At 36.9% G+C, this 23,919-nt stretch overlaps 1 protein-coding gene across 2 annotated transcripts; it reads right to left on the bottom strand.

Moving 5' to 3' along the window:
• Nucleotides 1–1,529: 1,529 nt before the first annotated feature.
• LOC132843265 (E3 ubiquitin-protein ligase pellino homolog 2) lies at nucleotides 1,530–15,393 on the bottom strand. Of its 2 annotated transcripts, none has more exons than XM_060866457.1 (6): nucleotides 15,093–15,393; nucleotides 7,942–8,071; nucleotides 7,404–7,505; nucleotides 6,478–6,672; nucleotides 5,481–5,666; nucleotides 1,530–4,874 (listed from the first exon to the last, which is right to left on the bottom strand). In XM_060866457.1, the coding sequence occupies exons 1-6, from the start codon at nucleotides 15,164–15,166 to the stop codon at nucleotides 4,281–4,283; spliced, it is 1,281 nt and encodes a 426-aa protein (XP_060722440.1). In that variant the 5' UTR covers nucleotides 15,167–15,393; the 3' UTR covers nucleotides 1,530–4,280. The 2 variants fall into 2 exon arrangements, with proteins under 2 accessions (XP_060722440.1, XP_060722441.1); XM_060866458.1 differs by lacking the exon at nucleotides 15,093–15,393 and adding an exon at nucleotides 9,347–10,188.
• Between the last annotated feature and the right edge of the window lie 8,526 nt (nucleotides 15,394–23,919).

Here is a 23,919-nt window from a genome sequence, read left to right as displayed (position 1 = left end):
TGCCTCAGGATGGGCAGAAAAAGAGAAGCAAGTGGAGAGGAATTAGCATAGCTGCAGTTCATAATATTAACCAGCACTAGATGATAATGTGCATTTGATCAGATGTACAGGAGCACGCTGCTATGTTATGTGTTATATGTACACCTGGCTAAAGAAATATGTCTTTAATATACATTTAAACTGTCAAAGAAGTTAGTTTTTGACTTGCAGCAAAATAAGAGTAATGAGGGAGCTGGCTAGAGTTAATTAACCTTCTTTTTGTACATGTTAATTAAACATTTTCAGTTGTTAAACACTGAAGTAATGGATGAGGAGCATTGGGAACATAAAGCGATCACTGAGACTGTGTTGGCAGTAATGAGACTTGATAAGGACACACAAATCCTCCCATCGAGACCACATCACACTTCACCAAACACTTCTCCCCTGGGACACAGTGTAATAATTAATATCTGAAATATAGCACACTCATGTCTGCAAGAACTCATGTTAAGAAGATATACTGCAAAAGGCTTCAGTGGCTGTTCTTTATCTCAGCACTTTATACAAGTATAAATAACTGTTTAGAAGTTATTAGATGATTTTGAGGATTTTTATATGAGATCATGACTCTATTCTTTTACATTTACATTTTTATGAACTATATTACCCCATGTCAAACCCTGCCTCCATGGTGGTCATGTGTCTGAATCTGGGGTTCGCTACATACATGACAGAGAATGCCAAAATTATAGCTTTCAAGGTTTCATTTACATTTAGCAGACACTCTTATACAAGGCAACATGCAAACCAGTAGTTTTAATTAACTACCAATTAAATGTAATTATACTTAATAATACATATTTAAATACTACAGAATTCTTAAAACTATACCATGTGAACTGGATGTTAAAAGCAATTCTCTCTCTCTCTCTGTCTGATCATCATCATCATCATCATCATCATCATCATCATCAATAAAACAAAGGCTAATTTGATCATTGCAGGTAGTTAAGAATATTATTTGTTACACCGCCATCTAGGAACAAGTTACCTATTTTTGCTTTGGACTAAGGTTGTCTCCATTACCCACAATGGTCTCACCTACTCATCTGGTTCAAACACACAAAACCTCCAAACTAATACCTTAATCAAAATACCACTGAGTTTTCGGAGCATATTCTCCAGTGTAACTCAACTGCACTGCACTGCATTGCTGCTTCTACATAGTTATCATTATGACATTGTCACTGGGAAACATGAAGTGAAGATCTTGCTCTATTTTTAAGGACCTAATAAAATCTGACTATAACCATTCACCTCTGACACTGTGGAAATGCTTTCTCTTTAATACTATTGTAACTGCACTAGCAGTATGATGATCAGCACAAGAGACAACTGGAAATAACTAAAATACAAACCACTAAAAAAATACAAAACACTAAAAGTGCAAACCAAAATGGCAATGATGCCATCTACTGGCCAAAGTTGTAAGAGATATATGCTTGCTACCAAAACAAGAGAAAACACAAATGATAAAGAAAACCATCTTGGAAACATAACTTTTATTAAAATTTTGACTTGGGATTGTCAGTGCACCTTGGGTTCAAGCGTAATTGTGTGTCTGTGTTTGTTGTGTGTTTTGTAGCTGTATTTAAGGCCTGCTCAGTGGTATGTGACAGTGGAAAGGTCACAGGTCATGACCACGAGTCTGTAAGAGGTTTTACAGAGGTCAAACACAAGGTGCTGACTATTTTCATATCATTTGATACTGACCATACTTCAATGCAGTCTTTAAACTATGACACATAAGGGATTATTTCAATCAGTGTAAGACTAGATCAGTGCTACATCTAGCATTGCATGTAGATGGGTTTATATTAATACCATTTTAAAACAATCACTCAGTACAAATAATAAATGACAAATGACATAAAAGTTTGGATAGGAATTGTATATTTAAGGGCATATTCTTCCAGAGTAATTTGTATATGCTGTGTTTTAAGCAAGGCAAAAATTTTAAGACGACTGGAGATACAGCACAGAACTATAATGTGGTCAGTGAACCAGACTAATAATGTATTTCACATATCTTGAATATGCCCCAGATTTTGTGTTCTCTGAGGTAAGACCCTGTTGTGAGAATTCGTGAATAGTAAATTATATTAGCACACACACAGGCACACATATCTCCAATCCTGCTAATGGTGACCTGGCAATAGAGTGTACAGAGACACTGGGATGAGTGTAAACTCTGACTTGTGTAAACCTGAGATTGCCCATTATCAGCTTGCAGAAGGAACAAGATCCCTTGCAGGTTTAAAATTGGACAGAAGGGCATTTCTGAGCCATCAGGAAGACACTGAATCATCTTTATGTGTGTGTATATGTATGCAAGACACTAAAATTCTACAACACAGCTGTGGTCTTGGGTCTCCAGGATTGACTCAAATAAGGAATGCATTAACTTGGCTGGATATCTGTTTAAGTTGTTTAAAGGAATATTAGTGGTTATAGATACAATGCATCAAATAGGACATACAATGCCCCTTGGGGAAGAAGAAAAAAAAAGAAAATTTAATTCAGTTGTATGAAATAGTCATGACAAGCAAGAAAAGTGAAAATCAATCACGTTATCTCTTTCAGTTTATATAAAAATATGTTCAGTTGAGGTCTCTTCTCCTGCGTGTGAGGTAAAGTAGAGTGTGTCTGTCTTAACACTGTATATATATTTGCAATTTAAAAGCCTTCTCCTGTGAAAAGCTCGTCATAGACATGCATAGTGCAAAGCCTGCATGTGTAGAAGTGATTCAGTGGGTGATTTTGACATTAAGTTACCAAAACAATTAAATACTTTCAAGAAGTGCAGTGATGTTCAGATAAAAATATATATGAAGCATTTAAATTGAATGATAGCACCAAGAACAGCAGAGTTATTATCTAGGCCCTAGAATAGTACATTCATCATACTGCTTACTATGTTGAGGGTTTCCTATAACATTTTGGAGTGTGACACAGTGAGGCATACTTTTCTGCTGTGGGCTCTCCAGGATTTAAATCATATTTGCACATGAAAATAATATATTTATACATATATATACGTGAAACACTTGTTATATAAAAACTGACCTTGGGTCAAAGTTTAGTAACACAACCATGTACAAAAATATTACATCTGGACGTTTTTTTAACTACTACTATGTATACTGCAGCTACAACTTCAACTGTTGTTTAAATGCTAAAACAATCATAATACAAAGAACAATCTAAAAATTAAAAATCACCAGGGCTACTTTACTCATGACCTGCTAAAGCCCTTCAACGACTACAATTCCGAGTTCACCACATGTATACTAGAATCAGGTAGTACACGCTCGAGTCATTGCATCTCTCCTTTGAGCTTTAGCTTAATTCTAGGAATGCTTATTGCTTAAGATGGGTTTGTTTAAGAGAGTTTCCTTTTTAGAGTTAGGTGCAATTAATGCACATATAACGCACTGAGGAATCAGTACAATTGGCCATCGATGGAGGTAGGAGTCCATCAATAGCATGGACATTTTACTCCCTACATTAAAAGCTAGATGTAAACTTTCGAGAAGTCACAGGTTTCTGCAGCAGTCCCCCACTTCCTGTCCTGAGATCCTAAAAACTAAAACATCAAAGAGATCATCAAACTAACTTCCCAACAACTTATTACAAGCATCCAGAGGCCCAGTAATTAGTATGCAATAGGTGAGTATTACGCTGCAATCTTAAATTGAAGAGGTACTTGGTACTGTAAATTTGTTTCAATTCCATGGATTCTGTCCGGCACTGGTAGTGTATATCGCCATCATAAATTAGCAAGTGGATAAAAAAAAAAGCTCTTGCCAAACCCAGAAAAGCCTCTTTTTCACTGGGCTGCTAATTTTTCAGTTAAAGGAATTAATATAGCAAGTATGGCTCTCCATACATTTAAGCTAATTTTTCTTCTAACAATTAACCATTTACTTCAAATATCATCAAACATGAACTGCCCCTGTAACTCATCAGGGCACACTGATGTGACTCACTACAGGGTCAGTGTCTGACTGAATCCATGAACAAAATATGGTGATATTTATAGCTAGATTAAAATATGTTGTTCACCAGGCTAACTCAGGGCTGCATTCAATTGCAAAATACACATACTGAGTTAATTGTGTGCATATACTAAGGAAGCTACGGTAGATTTGCATGTGATTTCAGCATGTGTATTTACAGTATGAACACACTCCCAAGAAAGCAATCCTATCATGCTTTGTACCCCCTGCGGCTACTTGTCAATCGACAGGCCCTTGAAAGATGAGGCGGGTGAAGCCAGGTCTGCCGGTCAAAGGCGTAGAACAAAACGGGCATATGGGCTGGAAGGCGTGGGTCCCATGTGGCAGCGATGTCTCAGCCCAATACTTTGCCGTCCTCTCTGAGCACACATGGCCGCAGGGAACAAAAGTGTGGGTGGGAGCCCCTGCGTCCACATAGAATGCAGGCTCACAGCCCAGCCACAAGGGCACGTAGGGCCCTAGCGATCGACACAGAGGGCACTCTCGTCTGCAACCTGTGTTAGGGCCTCCCTCACACTCTCGGCTGTGCTCAGGCTTCTGGCCCCAGTCATGTCGGCCGTGCACATGGCCACAGGTAAGGTAGGCCCAGGGCTGGCGTTCCTCCAGGCTGTGGCTACGGGGTAGGCTGGGGAACGCCAACGTGCTCAGGCCCACTGGGCATTGTGGACGTGCTGCATTCAGCTCCAGACGCAGTGCGTCCAGGTGACGCAAAGTAGGAGCTTTGAGAAGGCCTTCGGCTGTGCGCCACAGCAGCGTTGCACCACACAGGTCTACCAGAGAGCCATCCTTCAGAGCGCTGCTTTCACCCTGAGCCTAAAGAAAAAACTCAATTAAATTATTTTAACACTTAAATTCAAACACAGTAAACAGAATGTACTGAATGCTTGCATGGACATTTAGCTGTCTCCAAAATATGTATAAAAAAACTTGTGTAGTAAAGTACACACTTATTTAACTTTACTTTAACTGCAACTACTTATTTCAAAATAATACTTTTCTTATTGAGTTCAGAAAGAGCTACATCAAAAAAGAACATTGGTTTTGGCTAGAGAGTTGGTGTGGGAGTTAATGCCAGTCTCACTCCACCAGACAGACATCACAGATTAATATCAGTGTCATAACTGTGCCTCAAAGGAAAGCCAGAAATCAAGCAGACAAACAAACACAAACAAATACATAACTAAAGTTTATGGTACATTTTTAGTACTGTAAACCACATTTAGATTTACAGTACTTTCTGTCTTAAACCAAACACCTGGTGCCCTCAAATAGTTTGGTCTTTAAAGAGCTGCTTATATTCAGAATTTGGCCTTCCATTAATTCTTAAATTGTGCCTTGAATCGTGTTTGCTCTGTGGCAGGCTCTAGGAGGGAAGGATTTAAGGTGGTTAGTTTTTTATATTAATTTTATATTACTTACCAGCTGTCCACGGATGGGGCCAGACCTGGTCTCTCTCAGAGTGTAGACATTCCCACAGACAGAAATCTCCCTCCACATGCCCTGCTTGGACTCCTCTGGGAAACCTTGTGGATGCATCACCAGTACTCCATTGGTTGTGAGGCCATCCATATGACCATCTGGGTTCTTCCACTTTGTTGCTTTTTCCTGCAGGAAGGAATTGATATGTGAAGGATTGTACATAAAATATAACTGCGACAATGCAATAATATCTAAAGAGACAGCCTACAATCAACAAAAACACTAGGTTTGTGGACACTTGGCCATTACTCCCATATGTATTTGTTGAACATCCCATTCTAGTTCTTCATTGCTGTTAGAATATCCTTGACCCTCCTGGGAAGACTTTCCACTCGATTTTGAAACGTGGGTCTGTGGATTTTCTCATTCTGCCACAAGCGCATTAGTGAGCTCAGGCACTGATGTTGAGGCCAGGGGGCCTGGCATTACAGTTCATCACAATAAAACAAACAAAACAAAACATTAGTTTTGTAAAATTCAAAAGCATGTAGGGTTTTTCCTTTGTCCAGTTCATACTTTATTTTTATATATTTTTTATATATATATATATATATATATATATATATATATATATATATATATATATATATACACACACACACACACACACACAAACTTCGTTTTCATGTAAATCAAGAGATGAAGAGACCAGTGCTTAACCCTGACCATTTTACGCACTTGACCACTTCAGCTCTGAAAGGAAATCTCTCTAGACACATTACAAATAGAAGAGTCTAAAAATATTAACACTTACAATAAGTGTGGCAATCCATTATTATAAGTGCAGAAGTGGCACATGGAAAACAGCCATGCTGCTCTCTAGAGTACCGACAGCATGAAAAAAAATGATGGACAATACGTTGCCGGTTTCTCACGTAACAAAAAAAACAAATCTTAAAATGACAAACGTGTCCAAACGGCATTGATGAATACCAACCCCAAGGAAAATGTTTTTGGAGGAGTCAAAGCCAGCTGCGTAAATCCGGGCAGTGTAGGGGGGGTTGCGTTCACACACAACTCTGCAGGCAAAGCGCGAGATGGTGCTGGGTGCAACAGAGTCCTCGCTTTCTTTTGATCCTCCTGGTGTATCAGTCACCACGAAGTCTATGGGGCTCTCAGTGGATCTGCCAATCTAGACATAAGGACAAACAGTGATTTATGAAACATTTACATCCATATATGCTGCATTTCAGTTTTCCATTGCACACCATTACTCATTTGCTATCTGCAACCTTTGATTAAATCAGATTTTGTTGAGATGAAAAAACGTCAAATGAAAAACATTTTAAAAGTATATTTTCAATGTTTGTAACCTTTCCAAAATATACTTTTGGAAACAATGATTCAAACAATGTTTCAGATCATAATAGAAGGTTAACCCTGTAAACAGAAAGCATCAATGCGGTCACATTTTAACCACATTCGCTTATCCAATGCTTAGCCAAAATTGCAAAGAAGAATATCCATGTGAGCAAAGAGAACAAAAAATACTACATTGCGTATGGACGAGACAGCTAGAGCATAATTAGCATAAAGTCCTATACAATGGTCTTAGGAACATCAAAGAAAATGCTGTAAAGAAAATACAAAAATAATTAGAAGAAATGTTTTCTACATACATTTATAGCATAATGTTTTGCATACCCATTTCAATTTCTACTAATCAGACCTAAACAGATTTTTTGCATGTAAACTAACAGATCACATGATAGTGTCAGTATTACCAGTTGCTTTTTAGGTGTGCCCCGTCCATATCATTACAACGGCTAAAAGAAAATGCTACACCTAAATTGTAGGCATTTTTAGCTCTGCATGTATTAGGTCAATGAATAAATATTTTACAGCTGAATTTATTTGTCTCACCTGGAACATATCTGTGTCATCATCATGACAATATTCCACCACCACAGTTTGATTCCTAGAGAGTGTGAAGGAGATACTGTGCTGCCCCCTGCTATTAACTGCCTGAAACAAAAGGTCAAACCTCCTCTTTAATTACAACCCCAATGATACATCAGTGCTATGCATTAGAATCATTTTAAATGAGTAGGTACAATAACCATTAGAATATGAAAAACTTCTGGAATAATTCTACTTCTCTTGAATCTAATTGAATTCAATTTATTTGTATATCGCTTGTAACAATGGCCATTGTTTTAAAGTACAGAAGTAAAGAAACATAGAATAAAAAATGTATAGTTTAAAATCGTGTTATTATTTATCTCAAATGAGCAAGCCTGAGGCAACGGTGGCAAGTTATCTCTCCCTGAGATGAAATTAGAAAAAACCTTGAGAGGTTTCCAGTGTGAATGTAGAATGTCCTTTCTACAACAGTCTGTATTCAAGTGGAATTGTGCAACCAAGAGCTGAACTACAGCTTGTGTTCAACTACACTGCACACCTTGCTGTCCTGTGGATTGCTGAGGATATGCACAGTGCTTGGCTTAACACCGTTAGCCTGTGCCCTTCTGTAAAGAGCAAAGCGACTCCTTTTCCTCCCCTTATCTCCACCAGGAAGGGAGCCATTGTACCTGGAGATAAATAAGAAAACACATACATACATCAAACACAAATGCATGATGATAAAAATTGTTACCAACAATCTGTACATTTCTACAGACACCTAATTTACATTATTGATATTATTTCTACTGATACTGACGTTATTTCTCAAATTAAATTATCAATAATTTTATGGCATCTGTATAGATAAACAATCCTTTTCTCACTGTCTCTGTCTGCTAGCAGACATTGCTGAAATATTTAGCACACTCATTTATCTCACTCCTTTTCCTATTTCCCAGTTGTATTAGGAAAACCTTTATTCGGAATGAAAGGTATTGACTGTGTGTGGAGTAAATTCATACGGGCACTGTAAACATGAACGTTTATTATCCTTCATTTTTCTTGAACCCTTTGACTGGCAGGTTGGTTTCTTGCGAAAACACCCATAAACCTCTGAAACACACATATACAGTACAAAGAACAGGGTGTCAGAAACCAAGGAACAGAAAGATTAGCTGTTTCTCTATAACAATAAACATTTGTGCTACGACAGGTTTTGGGGGCGGTACCGATGAATGCCACCAAGCATGGATTAGTAAAAAACGTGTCTGGTCTAGTTTTGCTCTCAGAGGTTAGACTCCAAGTCTTTATAGACTAAGCAGGGGAATTCTTCTCCAGTGCTTGGATTATAAGGCAAGGATGAAAACCCGATGAGAAGGCTTCACTTAAGAGGCTTTTAGATAATCTCAGATGCACGTGGTGCCCCATAATAGGTAAAGAGATCTCTCCCATGTTCCACACACTCTGGTTCTCAGAGGCATCTGAATGCTCTAGGCACACTAACTCAGTTTGGTATTTAGTCTCTGCAGCCTCCTGTTTGCTGCTGCTGTAGAAAGGCTCTTTTGTTCTTCCTGCAGCTATCAGTGACTAACAGCACAACTGAGGCGAAGCATGGGAAACTGCAGAGACGTTCGGCCGGTTTGTATTTCGGTAGCCCTAAAGGCCCTCCCCTATGTACTGTGCCATGTATTCTGTACATTTCAGTTAGTTAAGACAACCAGGGTTGTGTCTAATTGATAATGAATCTAGTCTAAATAACAAGGCAGATTTTGATGATTGGAAAGGTTTCTTTGCAGGCCTCTAAGTTTGTACCATAGTCTTGCACAAATAAAATTCTTATGAAAGGTTAAATACACAGAAGTTCAGATTCAGGGCTGAGTTACAGCTTTCAGTATGGATTTAAATTCACATTCATTTTTCACGGGAACAGGTCAGTATACACATCTGGTTTTAAGATTTACTTTATGGATATTGGCCACATTTGTGAATCAGCTCCGTAAGATGTCTTCGCTGCTTGCAGTGGTGCAAAAGCATTGACCGTCTCCAGACTGGTCAATGTGCCAGTTCAGCACTGCACAGTGAGACAGCAGAGACAGAAGAGCAGCACAGCAGAACCAGTGTTCGCCTGAGTGCACATGCGCACATGCTCACCACACCCACACTCTCAGTCTCTCACACACAAACACACACACACACTGAAATATTTAATAACCTTTCCTCCTGGATTTTCATGCTGACCTAAAAGTCTTATGTATTATTAGGTATCAAGTGAAATATCGCTAGTCATGCTCAAATGATTAGAGCTTAGATTACGACAGTAAAGGCCAACAGTATCCTGTCACAGACAAACACAGACCTAGTACAAAATCATGTGAGACTCATGGACAAATTTTTAGAAACAAGCCAGAACAAATGTGCTAGTAGAACTTATTCAGATGAATGATAAACATCTACTATGTAAACTTTCCTACTGCAATATACATTTTATTACCACAAGATAATATTAAACTACCTGCTTACATTTCAATTGTGGGTAAACAGCCCAACAAAATGGTTGCCACTGTAATATTGATATTAATCTGTTAAATAATATTGTATAATACTGAACACTGTTGGGTTTATGCAGGTCTATTACGGTGTACAAAATACATGACCGTTTACACTGTAAAGCACAAATCTCTTTACAGCGCATTGCATCAACCAAATATTGATTTGTTTTCATTTCTGTGTTACAGTACTGTCTGAACCTGTCCTGCTATACAACGTGATTAAGCCAAGAGTTTGACAAAATCTTGATTTACTACTTAGTTGGCACACAGCAGGTTGTATGTGGTCCTGACAATACAGCTCTCTGTATCCCGTGCAAAACTGATTATGAAATTTACAGAACAAACCAAAAGATCACCAACTATGTTTTCCATGCATTTTTTATATAAGAGAAGCCATAATGCAATTTATAATGTTTTTTTTAAAATATAAGCTCTAATTCCACCCCTGACAGGTAGTTTTGTATAGCCTAAATTGTGATTTGGGCTTATTCTTGGGTACATTTCTATGAAAATATTCAGAATCAAGGAGAAGCACAGCCAGTTTTGTGGAGCCTCAGAAATAGTCTGAAAAATTGCAACATCTGAGAGTTGATTTACACAGCAATGACAAGCAAATCATGGCCAATCGCTAAAAGTCTGTACAGGTCTGTCTATATGTATAACGTGATTCTATTTTTAAAAAAAAAACAGAATATACAGAGATACTTTTAACTCATTATTATTAGCTCATGGTCACTCTCATGTGAGAGGATTGTAGATGATGAATAAATCTAATATAGTACTATACTACACTTAAGGCTAAGGTAAGGCTGTTTTACACAGTCTTGCATGTTTAATGGTCACACTGTACAAGATAATGGCTACAAACTTGGACAAAGTATTAGTATTAGCTAATTAGATAGGATGCAGTGATGACATACTGATAATACTGCAAAACAGAGAAGACGCTCTGAGGTCCACTGTTCGAGCCTGACTTTGGGTTAATGTCTTTGGAGGTTTTTTTGCATGTTCTCTCTGTTGCTGATTAGCAACTTCACATGAAGTGTTCTGTTGTACCGAATATTAGCATGGCTGTGCTTTGCCCTCGGGGTTGTGCTGATATTTAATATAAAAAACTATTAATGTGTGTATTATATTCCTTTCATACAACAGCTCTATAAACAAGAAATAAATATGAAGTAGTCAACACTTTGTTACTTGCTGGTATTGTTGTTTTACAGATATTTCCCAAAGAAGCCTCGGTTGGATAAAGCAACACAGACAGACTGACATAACGTGGTAGTAAAAACTATTGCTTAGAACAGTGATACAAACAGTGAAAGATTCCAATGCTGTTATACTAAACCTCAGCACTCTTTGCAAGCCACTTTTCCAATCAAATTAGTGGACCAGAGCTAATGTTGAATAATCAGATCAGGCAATATTGCATAAGTAAGAGAGCTGTTTTACTGAATGTCAGCACGGCTGTGTTTTGGCTGTAGGCACAAGGCTGCAGGTGATCACAGCCTAGCTGATATTCAGTACAACACCATAAGGGAGAGTGTGATGTGGCTTTTATACAACAGCAGTGTATAAACAAGAAATTAATATCGAGATCCTGACATTTCAGACACAATATGGACAAATACTTTGTTTATTCCCAAACAAGCCAGTTGCCATGCAACACACAGTCTGATTGACAGCCTGCAGCAAGTGTAGTAACGGTTTTAATGAACTGTTGCTAGAATTGTCATTTTACGTATCGAACACAGACAAGTGGAATGACAGACTTTAACAGTGAAAGACCAACAGTTTTAACTCACAACCTAGGATTTCTCTAGGAATTTTAGTTAATGTATCTTTTATCTCTTCACATGATTAAATGTAAAACAATCTATTAACATTTTACTTTATTTACTTTATACTCAAATGTCGAGCATATTATACATTTATTCATTCATTTTAAAGCATTATTTGGTTACTGAATTTAATGATTCAGTAGCAACAGGGAAACTAATAGGAATGGTATATTGTAGAGAATATAAATCTGGACACACTCAAGGGACCTGAAAGTTTAAAACGTCAAAATTAACAAAGACTATGAGACAAAACTGAAAGTTGTGGAATCTGAATTTAAAATCAGAGTCAAAATCAGATTTATTGGCCAAGTGTGTTGACACACACAAGGAATTTGGTTCCAGCAGTTTGTGACTCTCAAAGGTACAGACATAAATAACACTATACAAGAAAACAATGCAGACAATGAGACACAGTATAGACAGAATGAGTATAAAATATGAATATAAAATAAATAAAATATATAAAATATGAGTATAGAATATGAACGATAAGTTATGTACATAAAGTGTGGGAGTGCAAATAACAATATTAAATTAGTGGACCTTTTGATGACTTTATGATGTCCTTTTCTGCATGGACTGGCTTATATAGTTTCCTGTTTACTGAATGTGGTATTCCCTGTTCCTGTGTGGAAAATGTAAACTAAAAATAGCTACATAATGAGCCACATTTTTTACCCTCCATTTTTTCCAGTCTAAAATGCTCCATTAAGTAGCACTGAGAATTTAGCAGTATTTTAAATACATTTCAATACACAGTGATTGCACGGTTTTTGCCCATCGATAAACAGAAAATAACCAACATGCTTAGCATTTATATACAGAAACCACACTAACTTCATCCTTACTTATTGCTTTGAGGTTGAACATTTATTTTCTCGTGACTAGTAGGGTGTGTAAATTTATTTGTTTTTTTAGTCAAGGACCATACACATTTTGCACAGTATTTCAGGCACATAAACACACATTACAATCACTGTTAGAATGGCTTATCACTAACTACTCAGAGGAGCCATAACTATAATTAAACAACTTGAAACAACATACATGGCTTCATTTTCCTATTGTTTACGCCATCACATCGTGACAGACCTGGCAAAAAGGCCCACTAATTTGCACTACCACCCATGGAGACGGCTAAGACCAACAGGAGACACACTCAATCCCAAAAGGTACATCTTATATATACATGATTGTATATATTGTAGTAGAATAAATCAAATATTCAAATTCAAATTCAATTCAATTTATTTGTATAGTGCTTATAACAATCCCCATTGTCTCAAAGCGGCTTTACAGAAGTATGGAAACAGAAGAGAGAGAAAAAAGAAATAAATATATAAGAAGAAGAAGAAGAAGAAGAAGAAGAAGAAGAAGAAGAAGAAAAAATAAGGATAAAAATAAATTAACTAATATACACAGTTAAAGTTTCGAAATAATTTAAAAACATTAACTTATAATTTAAAATACTATATATCTATCCCCATCCCTAATGAGCAAGCCGGAGGCGACAGCGGCAAGGAAAAACTCCCTGAGACGATATGAGGAAGAAACCTTGAGAGGAACCAGACTCAGAAGGGAACCCATCATCATTTGGGTGACGCTGGACAGTAAATAATGTAAATGTAAATAATATCCTTTCTACAACAGTTTATAATAGTGCAATCGAGAGCTCCTGAGGAACTAATGGGTCATCACAAACTGAGTTCAGCACAGACCTGATTGCTGATAAAGACCAGACCATACAGCTGACTGACACAATATAATATATAAAATATATGTGGATCAGTGATCCACAGTGGCAACCCAGAGCAGCCTAAGGAAATAAAAAAAGCATAACTTCAAGAGGTCTTCAAACTGTACCTGGCCCCAAAATCAATGCAGGTTTCAAACCATAATTAACCATCTGTCCACAGATTTTGGTTATAGTACATAAATCTGTTTTTTCTGCAGTCTGTGTTAAGGCATAATTTGATTCTTGTTAGAAAATCTGTGTTTTCTATGTTGGTTTTTTTTGCTTAACTTTATTGTAAACTGTGCTAAAACAGAAAAGAAATGGTTTATAGTCCCACTCTCCAGTTTTACCCAGAAAAGTATTGTTTCCTTATTAAGTGTGGTTCCATCCAAGGCTTCTTCTTCATGCCTTCTAAAGGAGTTTTTCCATACAACTTTCTCCAGTTCTTTGATGCAGATCCAAGTCTACATTTGAACCTCCCTTAAACTGCATAGGTAAGAAAATATCTTGAGTATATACATAAACGTATACACTACCACTGTACAAAATGGCTATAAATTTTAGAGTAGTAATTATAACGTGTAAGTGTAAAACATATTTTTTAAAAAAAACTATAATATCTAACATAGTATAAAATATGCTTAATCCAATTATATCTTCATTCAGCTGATGCCTTTAAAGGATATGGATCTTACTCGAGGACCAACCCAAGTGCTGGGATTTAAGCGCACAACCTTGTGAACTGTTACACAACGTCTTAACCAATGAGCCACTGCAACTAGCTTTTCACTAATTCAACCCCTGAATTAACTCCTGCAATATAGATCACATAGCGGTAGCGGTGGCTCATGGGTTGTCTTTGAGTAACAGAACAGAAGGTGTGTGTCCAAACCTCAGCACTTCCAACCTTCCATGGTTGGGTACAAATCCTTTTTTTAAATCCAGTTTTGCAAATGTGTGTTATTTTATACTAATGCAACATGTTACAGTACCACACTGTAAACATGTTTAACAGCTGTTTACTGTAAATATTACAGTACTTGACTAGGAAACCTGCACTCTCTTACAATACTGTATTGTAAAAGTTACAGACACATTTATGACCATGTTCGAGACCCTATAGTAGTATAATCATGTTTCATTGTGGTGATTTGACTCATGATACTACAGTGCGGTGCTTTATAGCATGTATATGTATATAGCATGTATATATGTGTGTGTGTGTATATATATATATATATATCTATATACATATACACACACACACCTATGTATGTATATAGCTTTATATACATATTTAACAATTATCTTAGTATACATACACACACTATAGTGCATATGCTTGTTATTATGTACATAGTACATAGTACACACGAGGTTTTATTAATGGATATTTCAATACCTGTAGTTGTTTATTATACACTTGAGGTGTCACCATGACAACCTAATTACGGTTACTAGGATACTTTTGCTTTTAAACGCTCGTGCGAAACCGGAATAGCTAAAGTATGTTGGACATACAACACACTTTAGTGTCAAAGGCCAGACAGTGTAAAGTAGGACTAGGTACCGTGACGTGACTCACCCGAGTATGACCAGTTCGCCGTATTTCACCGGATCTTTGGAGCGGTCATGTTCGTTCTGATTCGGCGACAACATGGGACTGAAGCTAACGTCGCTTTTCGCACTCTTTCCTTCTCAAGAAAGCCTGAAACAACTAACTTGTGTAATAACCGGATTGTTAAATACACGGGCCTCCGTTTTAACAGCAGGATACGTGCCAAAAATAGCAGGTTGGTTTCCTTAGCCACATCGCTGTTGTGTTAAAGAACGGAAGACATGGAACAGCTTGATACGAACAGACGAAGTGGTGGAGGATGGAGAAAAAAAAAAAAAGGGCTCGCGGCAGAGTGGCGCGTACCATGATTTTCACAGGGGCGCTGAACACTTGGAATGACTTCTGTACGCATTCGACGTCTAATTATGCTATTGTTGTATACGAACATGTGGTGCAAAAACTCTTATCATTCACATCCGCACCTCGGTTAAAGATAACCTATCTAATTAGGCTTTCTCAGAGCGTTTCTTTGAGAACGTTTCGCCCCTTCGAGTGTAGTACGGAATGGTACGTTCTCAGTGCCTTTAACATTACGTCAGTGTGGAGATAGTACGCTACGGAATACCATGTGATAAATCCCTGCTTACAGTTAGAGAAATAAAAATCTCTCACCATATTAAAAGAGTCTCGACGATTCATCACGAGACTATATGAGAAACGAAATCCTTCCAGACTGTTATATAGCTGATTTCAGTGGTGAACACGAGAGTAAGTTGGAAGAGAGTGTGGTCCATTCATAGAATCGTGACATAGACACCTTTCGGATAGAAACCCAATCAGTGTCAGGTTTGAGGTCTGAATCGCTTGGATAGCTGTGAAATATGATTAGAACCAATATAGTCTGATCTCATATTGCATCAGCGCTGCATATCAGAGGAAATCCTGCATTTGCACATTGCACATAAAGCAGCTTCTCCACTGGGAGGCGCACACACTGGCACAGCTTTCAGTGGCCACGTTGACGTTCAGTCTGCACTAATAACACTATTTCCTGCTGATGGAGTCCCCATGCAATGCACATTTAGGTGTTTCCCCTTGTTCCCAACACGATACAGCTCTTCACCCTGTTAAATCTTTAATATTCACGAGGTTAAGCATGTAAAAGCTCTAAAATATCCAGTAAAGGGAATATTGTAGTAATGTAACATATTTGAAAAGATATATTTGAAATATATATCCACAGACACCCTTATAAACACAACATAGTGTTCAAAAATCCATAAAACAACACAATTTTTTACAGGCTATAACCCTAACCCTAACTGACTATAGAACAGGTTACAGACTAAAATATGTTAAATTAATTTCTGCTATTTTAAAGTCTCATACAGTCAATGCAATACATTTATTCATTAATTGTAACTGATTTATCCTTGTTATCACAACGTATATGGAGTCAACAACGGTAATATTGCAAGTGCACCGTGCATGTACACACTCTTTCATGGCTAGAGGCAATATAGCATAGCCAGTCTTCCTAGCTGATTGTTTTTGGACAAAGGGAGGAAACCAAAGAACCCAGAGGAAACCAACCCAAACACACTGTGAGAACAAGCAGAGAAAGTCCACACAGAGAGTAACCCGTGTGTAGGATAAATGTAGGATAAATTCTGGAGCTGTGAGTAGTAAGGCTGCCCAGTGCACCACTGTGCCAACTTTAGTACAATGCATTAGCAAGAATTTTACTCCTTCCTTTTCATTTACTGTGACTTTTATTTTTTCAGCTTCACAATTTTTTCCAGTTTTTATAAACTTCAGCACATTTAACCATTCATCCTATTTCCTATGTTACTCAAGCACCATTGCCTTATGCCTGCCACCACTCATAGCGTGGCTTATTTACTAAGACAGTATCAATGAAGCACTGGATATTGTTGTGTGAATATAATAATATAGTTATACCATTAAAGCCAATAGATTAAAGTCAATAAAGAAATGTCAGGGTCAATGTTGTGAAGGAGGTCAGTTCAATAAGAGACTTTTCACTGACAAATGTGGAAAATAAAACAATATCAAAGAGTCAATTTACTAAATCTATATATTAAGTAGACTATAGTGTTTCAGTGTTAGAACTATGATTAGATCTACGTTGGAAATCATGGTAATTAATGCGGCAAAACAAAATAGGTCAGAACCTAAAGCCTGTACATATATCTGCCTTCGGTGTATTATTAATCATGCTTCCTGTGGCATTATTACACTACAGCACATTTGAACCAAAATAGACATGGAAATTGAGTTCTTTCCAGAATATGAATGTTGGCATTCTCAAAGAAGTGTCCCTTGTCCTTTTGTTTTAGGAATACAGCTGCATTATCACTTGAGGAAGCTTTTTTATAGCAACCTTTATTTACACATGTCTTTAAAAATACAAAAATAAATAAATAAGACTAATAACTAGATGATGGTGCACGGATATAACTGGCTTGGAGAATTGGGAGAGGCTGCAGCAGTCTTACATATATGAACATCTTTTATGAAGTTAATTAAGCTTATTAATGTCGAAAAGGGACCACAATATACAGTATACAGCAGTAATAAAAAATAAAAATCTTCCGGTGCAGTAATAAGCAGCTACACATTCAGAAGAACAAACCACTCTTGAAACCTTTATTGTACTATTACAATTGCTGGCAGTGATTATTAATGGTAGTGCTTGCATCCATATTTTTAAAAATGCATATATTTATAAGTAAGGGAATAGATTTATTATGATCTATTCTGTAGGTAACAATCTGTGCAGGTATCCAACAAATTATGTTATTATCAGTAGAATTCTATTTCAATCTCATTCAAATATTTGTATTTTAGATTGATATTTAAGACAGTTAAGACCAGATTTAAGTACATGCTTGGTCAATATGGAGGCTTAGCTGTGGTATAGTGAAATTATACAGTATTTGACTTTGCAGTCTTAATAAAGCTTATGGTCTGGTATAAAATATTTCTACAATTCAGAAGAATGGTTAGGTTATTGCAGTCTACTGCTTGAGATGTTTTTGAAGTTTTTGAGAAGTCATCTATCCATCAGTCAGCACAAAAACGGTACAAACAGAGCAGGCTGCATGACTCGGTGGGCCAGCTTCCTATTTCAGAGAAAACACTGGATGCAATTTTTTCCTTCAGTTTTAATCATATGTACAGTATTTAACACACTGTAAATGTCTGGATTTTACCGTTTACTGTAATATATAAAAATATATTTATATTCTATTTTAGAATGTGAAATTAATTTGAATAATACAGTTATTTGGTATTTCCTGATGTATAAAGAATTTCTAGCAGAATTTCCTGTTTCCCAGACCAGTACCCCCTGCAGCATTCAAAACACCACAGCACCATTTACTGACACTTCACTAATGAAGACATGTGAGACTGTACTGGAGGGATGAACATCACTCCTCTGAAATATACAGTGTATTTCCTCAATTTTGATTATGGAGCTTCTTGATTACATCTAACACTTCCAAAATCTCCCAGGCTCAAGCGGATATCTGTTATATCACACCATTCAGTGAGCCATTGTGCCTTTCAAACGGGGACATTGTCAGACTGGCTATAAAGGTGTCATCCTAGGTGATCAACCAGAATAACTTTGTATACATTTGTAGTGATCTTTCTCTATAAGGATACACGTTGGACTCAAACCATGACAGCAAAATGCTTACAACATAGCAGAAGCACCATTTTCCTTTTATTGATCAACTGTGTGTGTATACTGCTCCAAAAACTGCTCCTACTACCTGTTTTCCCAGTTGAGAAAATTGGATTGCTCACATCTCTTTCCAAGTTCGCATTGTTGACACAGATGATATTGGATTAGACTATAGAATTATTAAATAATCATTTGTATCTTAGTTTGCACCTTGAACTGACTTTGTCTTGTAAGAGCTTTGTATTATAGTGAATTTGTCAAAAGTTAAGACAATCTGAACAACAAAATAAAGTATGTTGAAATATATTGTTAAATATGTTCTGCTTTAAAAAGCAGGATGGTTAAATTTTGGCTCTCATGTACAAATCAACACTACCTCTCTTTTCACAGCTCAAGCTTCTCTGTCCAAAGGAACCGATTAAGATCAACACAGTTTACCTTCAAAAGAATCTTTTTGTGTTACAGAGAGAAATCTGAAACCTACTGTGTTCTAAGTGCTCAGGCCTGTTTTGTAGGAGGAATGTAGTTCAGCCATCCTGAAGTTGCCTTAGTCCATCAGATTGTGTGCCTGGTCATCGCCAAGTCTGCCAGGACCCACTATAACAGGTGACAAGCTTAATCCCTTTCAGCCCAATAACGGCCTTGACAGAAGGTTTTGAATATATAAAGAACTTGTGCTATATTAGACTGTGATGGGTTGGCACTCCGTCCAGGGTGTATCCTGCCTTGATGCCCGATGACGCCTGAGATAGGCACAGGCTCCCCGTGACCCGAGGTAGTTCGGATAAGCGGTAGATGATGAATGAATGAATGAATGAATGCTATATTAGAGCATTCTATTTATTCTATATTAGTTGGTTAATGCAATATGTTTCATATTAGTATTATTTCATATTTGAAAGATGTGTATAGTCAGACATGGGTGTTTAATTATATTCTTACCCTCTTGAAACAAGATTTCTTCAATGGTTCATAGTTTCTACATGAATCCTCTTCTGTAGATAAGACACTCTGTTATAAGGTCCTATATCAAACTTTTAAGAACTCCCTGAGAGTCACAGAAAATAAAACCACTACGAATCTAGACTGAGCTGTTTTTGTATGCATATGAATATGACCAACATGCATGCAAACCCTTCTAAATTAGTTATACTACTTTATGTAGAACATTGAATAACGTAGATATAATCTTCATCTGCTTTTGTCATGATCTGTTAAACAAAATAAATCCCCTATTCATCACATTCATAATGATTGCCCAGGTTTGAACTTTTGGCCCTCAGAAAGGATGCGTGTGTCAACAATGGTCCCATCTGTCAGAGCTTCATTCTGACCATGTGTTCTGCTGGAATCGTGCTGCACATCACCTTCTGTCATGCTAGATAATAGCACTTATAATCGGTTCTTTGAAAAGCAAAGCAGTTGACATCACTTCCTGTATCTATCACAAGTTTCACCCTACTTCACTCATACCCCCTCCACTGTGCACACAGAATGACAAAGTAAACTGTCAGCAGTCACAAAGCCCTGAAGGCCTTATAACTGTTTGCATGAGTAACAAGGGTAGATCTGTTTCTGGCTGCTGGTACATAAGTTCAAAACACAGAAACAAACTGCAAATGCAGCAATAAAAAAACCTCAACAGCAAAATCTTTATTGCTCACTACAAAAGGCATATAACAATCACAGGCCTAAAATAATTAAATACAGAATTTCTTTGTTTATTTTAGCAAGTGGTAATTATTCCTTCTGAATTACTGTGCGTTCAGTGCTTAAATATTTATATTAATCCCATGAAATTCTGTATGTAAAATAACATCATATGAATGCCCTTGATAAAAATAAGCAAAGTAGCATCAGTTATTTAGGCACATATTTCCTCTTACTGTCAACATCCTCCAGCTCTCCGTTCACCACGGTTTCTCAGACTAACACATGTTCTGACTAAACTCGTGACCTACCCTTTCCGTTTGAAGTAAATGGTGATGTGTTACTGAATTTGCTGCTCTGTTTTTGTTTTTTTTTCCTCGTGTGTTCTCTGACTTTTTGGTTATGAAATGCACTTTGCTATTATAGGCCAACATATTAGAGCAATCCAGACAGGCATAATGAATAGATAGTGTATTTATACTAATTATAGAAGACTGATAACAGGTATAAATAATAAAATTAACCTAAATAAACAACAAACAGACTGTTTAATGAGCACAGTGTTAGTGCAGTTTTCTGCACTAAAATATCTATGAAGTTATGTGTATAAAGGTCACCATGAAGTGACTTCCTACTTCAGCATACCAACCAAAGTCCAAATAACTATCACTTGTATGTTGAAAGAATTCATTGAACAATCAGTAGTTGTTCAGTGACATCTAGAAATAAAGTGATATATAAGTTAAAACTGAATTAACTGGATAGATGAATAGCTAGTACTGCTATGTTATGAATTTAGCCCACTCATATATAGACTTACAGTGCATATGCACCTCAGCAACCTTTGGCTCCAGTTTTGCACGGTTAGTCAAATAAGAACTTTTGATTAGGATTTGCCTGGAGGATGGGAGGGAAACTGTAACTTAAATGCTGTTTAAAGACTGCAAATGAAACTGCATTCTGAAAAGAACAGTAGTTAATACATGCTCTTGATTAGCCTTACACTGATGAATTAGGCAGCTATAGTGTTAAAAACTGAAATAATGTGTGCACTACTACATTGTGCAATGTATCTTGAACTAATCACATTAATGACTGGACCTGATTTGTTGGAAGGCTGTGATCTGACTCAGCAGTCACAAGAACAGCCGGCCTCTCCCTATGGACACGATCCATGCCTTTGTGAGAGTATTGCAAACGTATGTTAATGTAACATGATTGTTATGACCATATGACAATGTATTTTTGTATTTGTCATGGTATAACTTACCTGACAGTTAAATACAGTTCCGTGTTTTAGGGATTATGTAATGTTATTTGTTGGGTTACACCTCCTTTCTCTTTTATAAGGGTCATATGCAGTATTCTGGCTTTGCTTCTGCAAGTATGAAACCGGATTAAAAACTAGGAGTGCTCTTTGAGTGAACAATGCAGGGAACTAACAAAGCCTCGTTTAACCTCATTGTTTTGAGAACTACCTTCTTACAGATCACACAAATCCACACCCTCCCTCAGTGAGTAAAACAGAACCACTAAGCATTTTGGTGTCTGCATTTGCAATCTGAACAAGTAGAAATAGCCGGACAGACAGCAGTTTTTTGCACATACCTACATACAGTACATGTCCTAGAAGTGATTTAATTAACTATTGTATAATTGTTGTAAAGAACTGATAAACATGTGGATAGTATTATCTATACTTAATTAGATAAGTGGTTTCCAGCATTAGTTCTCGAGTAATTTCCTGCTCTAAAACAAACAAGATGACCCAGGAAGGGCGGCTGACAGTTATCTGATTTGTTGATGAAGATTTCTATGTTGCAGCTGAGAAAATAGTGTGCTCAGGGTTGGACATACCAGCCATGGAGGACCTAACCACAAGGGTTAAACGATCATTATCTGCCTAATCCTTATTTACTACATGACTAATGCAAAAAATATTGCTGAAAGATTCTCAATATTTTTGTAGCCAGGCACCACTGTGACTGTACCGCTAGACTCACGCAATCACTCACTCACTCACCCCAGATACAGTCGATCACGTTTTCTTTTAAGAGTTTTCTGCTCCTGATCTTTCCATTGACAAAACATTAGCACCATTTTGACATTATTTATAATCCTCCTTTTTTTTGACTTGTTTTCGATTGAACCCATTCAATTCAAGGGACCAGTCAAACAGGTTAATAATGATATTAACCTAGTAATACATAATATGATCATGAATTGAATCATTTATCTAATAAGAAAAAACAACACCGATCCCCTGGCTATGATACAAAGTGAGGTTCTTATATGGGCCACTGACTTAAAAAGGCCTCTGACAAAAGCAGCCACTCAGTATTCCACAGAACTTCTGAATGCAGAGACGGATAAAACAGGTCTATAGATTTTTGTGTTACCTTTAAGCTTATTACACAATCATTCATGTCTTAACACTAAACACTCAATGTGGCACAAAGTTTAGAAGTGCATATATGTACATATGGAATGACCTTGTTCTCATTTGGAGTAAAAGATACTTATTTGATTTGTTTAGGAATTTATTAACCCAACGTTGGCTGAGTGTCCTTTATCTCGATCGCAATCTGGTTCTTTCAACACAGCAACAGGTCAAACTCCACAGCAAAATTCTTTTGACAAATATGTTCAGTGATATGCCGCTTTGGCTTGATATTCCCTTATTACATTATTAGAGTGTAGACTGTGAGGTCACCAGTACAAAAGACTAGCATAATCCAATAAACACTACAAACCAGGGTATTTCATGTTATTGTGTCACATCATACTCCTTTAGTAACAGAACTGGTTGAAACTTCGCTATCATTTTAACTACACCATGAGCAGTTAGGCCGTAGACCTGAAAGTTCAAATGACTTCATTCCTTTGTTCCTACATTTAGAAGATGATGTCATCTAGTATTTACATTTCTTTTTCTAATCGCTCTCAAATTGGTCTCAGCAGTTTACTATTAAGGATATAATGTTTATAGGAGCAATTCTATATTTTTCTTGTCAGGTCCATGACTATTGTCAAATGACCATGATCAAAATTGTTTCGGATCACCGAAAACAGCGAATCTCTATGAACACTGCAAACATGGTCTAGAGATCAAGTCAAAAGCATGTCATTATATTTTCAGGTATTCTGTATACATAGTTTACACTTTGTCTTTAAAACATCAATGCTGGCATTCATTTTATGTGGATGAAAATAGTTTGATTTTTCTGATCCCTATCAACTAAGATAAGATATACTTTTATTCGTCCCATAGTGGGGAAATTTCTAAAATGAGATGCAAACAGGTTAATATACATTAAAGAAATGCTGTAGGGTGAAAGCAAAAATTAAAATGCAGTGATAAAAGCCACAATAACAAATAATACTCCTAAAAATATCTAACTTTGATGCATAATTCTCATTTATAAATACTGAATTGCTTAAGTTAAATACATTTGGGGAAAAAAAAAGAATGATGCAACTGAGTAACTG

This window comes from Tachysurus vachellii, chromosome 3 (assembly GCF_030014155.1).
Source record: "Tachysurus vachellii isolate PV-2020 chromosome 3, HZAU_Pvac_v1, whole genome shotgun sequence".
NCBI classification, from domain to species: domain Eukaryota; kingdom Metazoa; phylum Chordata; class Actinopteri; order Siluriformes; family Bagridae; genus Tachysurus; species Tachysurus vachellii.
This window is presented reverse-complemented; position numbering and strand designations above follow the sequence as displayed.